This window comes from Mandrillus leucophaeus, unplaced genomic scaffold (assembly GCF_000951045.1).
Source record: "Mandrillus leucophaeus isolate KB7577 unplaced genomic scaffold, Mleu.le_1.0 Scaffold105, whole genome shotgun sequence".
Classification (NCBI taxonomy): Eukaryota; Metazoa; Chordata; class Mammalia; order Primates; family Cercopithecidae; genus Mandrillus; species Mandrillus leucophaeus.
The window spans coordinates 1,155,468-1,160,425 of NW_012098654.1; the positions used below are offsets into that span (position 1 = coordinate 1,155,468).

General features: G+C 54.0%; 1 protein-coding gene across 2 annotated transcripts in view; it reads right to left on the reverse strand.

Moving 5' to 3' along the window:
* Window positions 1-388: 388 nt before the first annotated feature.
* Window positions 389-4,958, reverse strand: part of DNAJC11 (DnaJ (Hsp40) homolog, subfamily C, member 11) — a 54,274-nt gene continuing 49,704 nt past the window's right edge. For both annotated transcript variants that reach the window (XM_011981347.1, XM_011981356.1), the window contains 5 exons: window positions 4,516-4,585; window positions 3,678-3,735; window positions 3,429-3,571; window positions 2,323-2,452; window positions 389-1,918 (listed from right to left, as the gene is read on the reverse strand). In XM_011981347.1, the coding sequence (XP_011836737.1) occupies window positions 1,893-1,918; window positions 2,323-2,452; window positions 3,429-3,571; window positions 3,678-3,735; window positions 4,516-4,585 (427 nt within the window). In that variant the 3' untranslated portion in view covers window positions 389-1,892. The remainder of the gene's footprint in view (window positions 1,919-2,322; window positions 2,453-3,428; window positions 3,572-3,677; window positions 3,736-4,515; window positions 4,586-4,958) is intronic.

Below are 4,958 nucleotides of genomic sequence, written 5' to 3' on the forward strand. Positions count from 1 at the left end.
ATAAAAAATGCCTACAAGACCTAGAAAATTGCCTCAAAAGGACAAATTTAAGAGTTATTGACCCTAAAGAAGAGAGAGAGAGAGTTTGGGGTAGACAGTACTGTCACTGGGTGACAGAGCGAGACTCCGTCTGATTAAAAAAAAAAAAAAAAAAGACTTGCCTATTTCGTCTAATTTATAGCTTTAGTGAATTAAAGAAAACACAAGTTCTGGCCTGATTTCCTAACTCGGGGTCTATTTCTCAGGCAATGTTTGATGTGGAAAATGGAACCCCGGCTTCACGTGAAGCCCTGTGGTTGAGTGAGGAGTGAAGGATGGGGAGGAGACCTCTGGGGAAGGGGTTCCGTCCCTCCTGAAAATGAACACGACAAACAGAAGAGCGCCAGCCTCTGCTTTCAGGAAAGGTTTATTGTGGTGAGTGCCTTCTGTACAGTCGACTGCAAATGAAACGCAGAGGAAGGTGCCCAGAAGCGCCTGTGGCAGAGGCGCATGGGAAGCCCGGGGCCCAGGCTCATGCAACATGATGCTCACCGCGGCTCGGGCCGTGGGGCCGTCAGAGAAACCTTTTTAAAAAATGGAGATGAATATTACAGAATTGGACAACCTGAACTGCTTTTCAAAACCAGAAGAAGGAGGTTCTTAGCCGCTACTCAGATACCAGTGCTGGGGAGGGAGGCCTGACTTTAGCAACAGCTGTGGGTGGGCTGGAGGCCGGCGCAGCTTGGGGCCCCCAGCGCCAGCTGTCTCGGCCACTGCCTGTGCAGTGCTTGCTCCAAGGGGTCAGCAAAAGCGACTGATGGCTGCCACTTCCAGGACCCACGAGACAGGCCTCAGGTAACTTTACTGCAGCCAAAGCCCAGGCTGGAAGGGGTTCCGGCTCTGCCGCATTCTGCATCCCAAGTGGGCACGTGGAGGAAGGGTCTGAAGGAAGGCTCCGGAGCACAGGCCCTGGTGTCCCTGTGAGGACGCTGGACCTGCAGGAGCGGGGAGCTGCAGTGCCACCTGCTGGGTGCCACAGGCCAGGCCTGGGGTCCACACCGCCGAGTTGGGTGCGTCTGATGTCTTGCCGAGCGCCTGGTCCGTCCTCTTGAACTGCCCTTGCCCAGCACTGCACTCTGGAGGTGGGTGGTGCAGGCGGTGGAGGGACATAGGCCAGCTCAAGCCTGCTGGTGGCAGGGCGTTTTCCCACAGGGATACGGGAAGCCACCTGTGTCAGGGCCAGGCCCTGGGATCGGGAGTTACACTACCCTGTCCCAAGCCAAGGGGGCTGGTGGAATGATTTGAGCAGCTCTGGGAGTGGGGAAAAAAGACTAATTTCCAAACCCGTTTGTTCTCAGATAAAAAGCAGTTTTATAAACCCGCAATCTGCTCCAGATTCAAGCAGTAATATTTCAGCAGGAGGAGGTGGTCATGGGAAGTCAGCGCAGCAGACGCTCCCTGACCTGGAGGCCTGTCTGCTTTCCACGTTGTTTCCCATGTTCAGGATTTCAGGAGAAGCAGCTCACGCTCCTGTGGTGGAGGGCAGGGTGTTCCACAAACACCTCCAGACCCAACCAAGAACTACGGGGCGGCGCGCTGCGGGCCACACGCATACTCAGGGGACCCGGCAGAGTCAGGGCCAGGGCCCTTCCCTCCAGGAACCGGTCCTTGGTAAAACAGCCACGGGCCACGCTGCAGTCTGGTTCCCAGTGGGGCTGCCTCAGTCCTACCCCCAGCACCCTCAAAAGCTGGGGTGTCTGCATGTCCCTTCACATAATTGATATGGTACCACCTCCTATAATAATAATATAAAATAAAAACATCTGATGTCTGGGTTTTTTCCCTGTTTCCAAATTTGTAGACTCCCAGGAAAATATTTTTTGCAGCCTTTTAAAAATCTGGTTCTTGGCAGTTTATCCGTCTGTATCGATCCTGTGGGCTGTAAAGGAACAGACAGACACAGGTGATCAGAAGGTGGCTGTTCCCATGCTCCTTTCTCCTGATGGGACCAGCAGTCACCGGACCAGCAGCGGGCTGAGCCCAGGTGAGGCAGAGCATCCGCTGCCAAAAATCAACTGCTTCTGGAACGTGGAGGTCTGCTTTCATCCCCCCTCACTCAAGCCCGTTTCCAACGAGCTCACTAATTCCACCTGTGAAAGGGCCCCAGCCCCCTTTTTAAGGCACAAATCACAGGCTCTGAGTGAATCATGGGTCAAGGGCTAGCTGGCGTCTCTGCTCCCAGGCAGGCAGCTGAGGGAAGGTGGCCAGCAGCCCACACACTGAGCGACCGCTTTGAGGTCCCCGCCTCCGTTAGCTGGTGACTGCGAAGGGACGGCTACTCACACTGCTTTGGTATCCGGAGGGCCTCACTATCCAGCACCATCACCTGATGCAGGACGCCCCGGAACTGATAGAGCACTTTCAGGTTCTTCTCTTCCCCTACACACGGGTCATAAAAGCCAGGCAGCCCAGCCTGTAACAAACAAATTGCTATTCTCAGTACTCCAGACGGTCTAAGACCAGCACTCCTCCTCACTACCACCGGAGGGGCAGTGTGCACAGGCTCTGACATTCCCTGGGGAGATGCAAACTTTGGGGCTTGAAGAAAAAGAAACAAGAATTTTAAAAAGTTGCCAAGACTTGCTTCTTAATAAAGGCCCCAACGTCACACTAAGACAGGGCCACTAGATGATTTCTAGGGTGCCAGGAGCTCTCTGGCCTGAGCTAACCTGCATTTTCATCCTTCTGGATGGTCCACGCACCAGGCCCCAGAGGTGAGACTCACACATGTTACAAGTGACCTCATGCTCTTTCTGCAATGAGGCAAAAATAAACAGAATCAAATGCCATGAAGGCAGGCACGTGTTCTGTTTGCTGGTGTGGCTGGCCCACAGGCGGGGCTCAGTAAATCCTTATTGAGTGAGTGGTGAAAGAAATGACTGAATGAAGCAAATAGCTCCAACGTGGGTACTGCTCAGCAGCTGGGTGGCATCCCATGCAGTAGATGCCGATGATGGCAAAGATCCCACTTCAAGGGGCCAGGCTGTCCTTGTCAGACTGAAGCTATTCTTCAAACCACTGTTTGTTTTTTTGAGACAGGGTCTTGCTCTGTCACCCAGGCTGGAGTGCAGTGGCACAATCACAGCTCACTCTAGCCTCAACCTCCTGGGTTCAACCAATCCTCCCGCTTTAGCCTCCCGAACAGCTGGGACAACAGGCACATGTCACCATGCTCAGCTAATTTTTTCTCTTTTTTGTAGAGATAGGGTTTTGCTATGTTGTCTAGACTGATCTCAAACTCCCGGGCTCAAGCAATCCGCCAAACTCCTGGGCTCAAGCAATCCGCCCACCCTGGCCTCCCAAAGTGCTAGGACTACAGACGTGAGTCACCGCGCCCAGCCCGTTCAGATCTGTGAGCACATGGCATGTGGTGGCTGGTGCTGCTGTACCTTGGAGGCCTCCGTGAGGATGAGCTTCGAGTCCTTCACCAGGCACTGCAGGGGCACAGTCACGTCAATCACCTTCACCTTCTCACTCTTCCTGCTCTTGTCATTGACAAACTTCCCGTACCAGGCATTGACGATGATGAGGCCTAAGGACAGACTCCGAGTAGAGGAAGGCCTTCTCCGGGCACCTCCTTGTGCCGCTTGGAGACCCCCAGCGCCCACCCTGGCCTGAGAGAGGACACATATTCTCACCCATTCTGGACTCTTCTGCCTCAATTATCCTTCGGACAGATTCCTGCATCAGCCGGACCTGCCAGAGAACAAGGATGACACAGTCAGGGCCCCACCAGGCCTGCTCCACCTCTGGTCAGAGGGCCACAGGCAGGCAGTCTTGTCCATGCCAACATGCCCGCTCAGGGCCTGGAAAGCAAGGGAGTGGGCGCCCTGACAGCTCTGCTACCCAAGTGGCTCGCTCTGAAACTCCTAGACCTAGGGCAGGCAGCTCTGGGTCAGAAGGTGAGAAGCACCAGAAACGGCATGACCCTCCTGTGGCCACCGGTGGGAGCTCCCTTCCTGGGGATCATAAATGTGTGGGTGGGATTTCTTGACTCAATAAAAAAACATCGCATGCGTTGTCAGCTTTAAAAGAGATTTCACAGGAGAAGCTGGAATCCCAGCTCCTCCTGAGAAAGGACCTGTGTTCTCCTGTGGCGCCATTCTACTGGGCATAGCTGTGCTGCCCACTCAGACAGGCATGTGCTCGCCAGGCCACACACACGGCCCACGGCCACCTGGGAGTGTGCTCGCCACTTACCCAGGAAGCCTGCTCCCTCCTGCTCCGTAAAAGGCAGAGCACTCAGAGAGAAGGAAAAGAGGCCAACACTCACCACTTTAAAAAAGCCCTTGTTATGCCTTTGGAGGGTAACTCTTTAGGGCAGGACCTGCAGAGCCCAGTAGCGCATCCCACAGTAAAGACTACATGGAGAGCCAAGTTGTTGGAGAAGTCTGACATCTAAGGCCTGAGACCAACATGTGGGTGTGGAGTGTGTCCCCTACAGCCCTCGCTTAGGAACGGTGGAGCAGCACTCACAGCGGACTCCGCCTCTTGCTTCTTCTGCAGCACGTCGGTGGCAGCGCTTTCCCTCTGCTTCTCCAATTCCCTTACGCGAGAGGAACACAAGCCCCATGTTAGCGTGGCGCTGCCCAGCTTCCAGCCAACACAGCGCCTCCCGTGCTGGACCTGAGCCCAGCAAACAGTCTGTCATCTTACTGGAGTTCCAGTTCTAGAACTTTAAAAAATATTCCCACGACAGTCTCAGGCAAGTCTGTTGGTCACAGGCTGGCAGCGTTCATTTTACCCTTAGATGGCTCCGCCCCACCTCCTCACCGAGCTGACGGGCACCCACTGTCAGTCTCTTTGGAAAGAAGACCCCACCACACAAGAATTTCAGGAGATCCCACCAACCTTGTGGGATTATTATTTTTCTTAATTTTAATTTTTTATCTTTTTTTTTTTTTTTTGAGATGGACTCT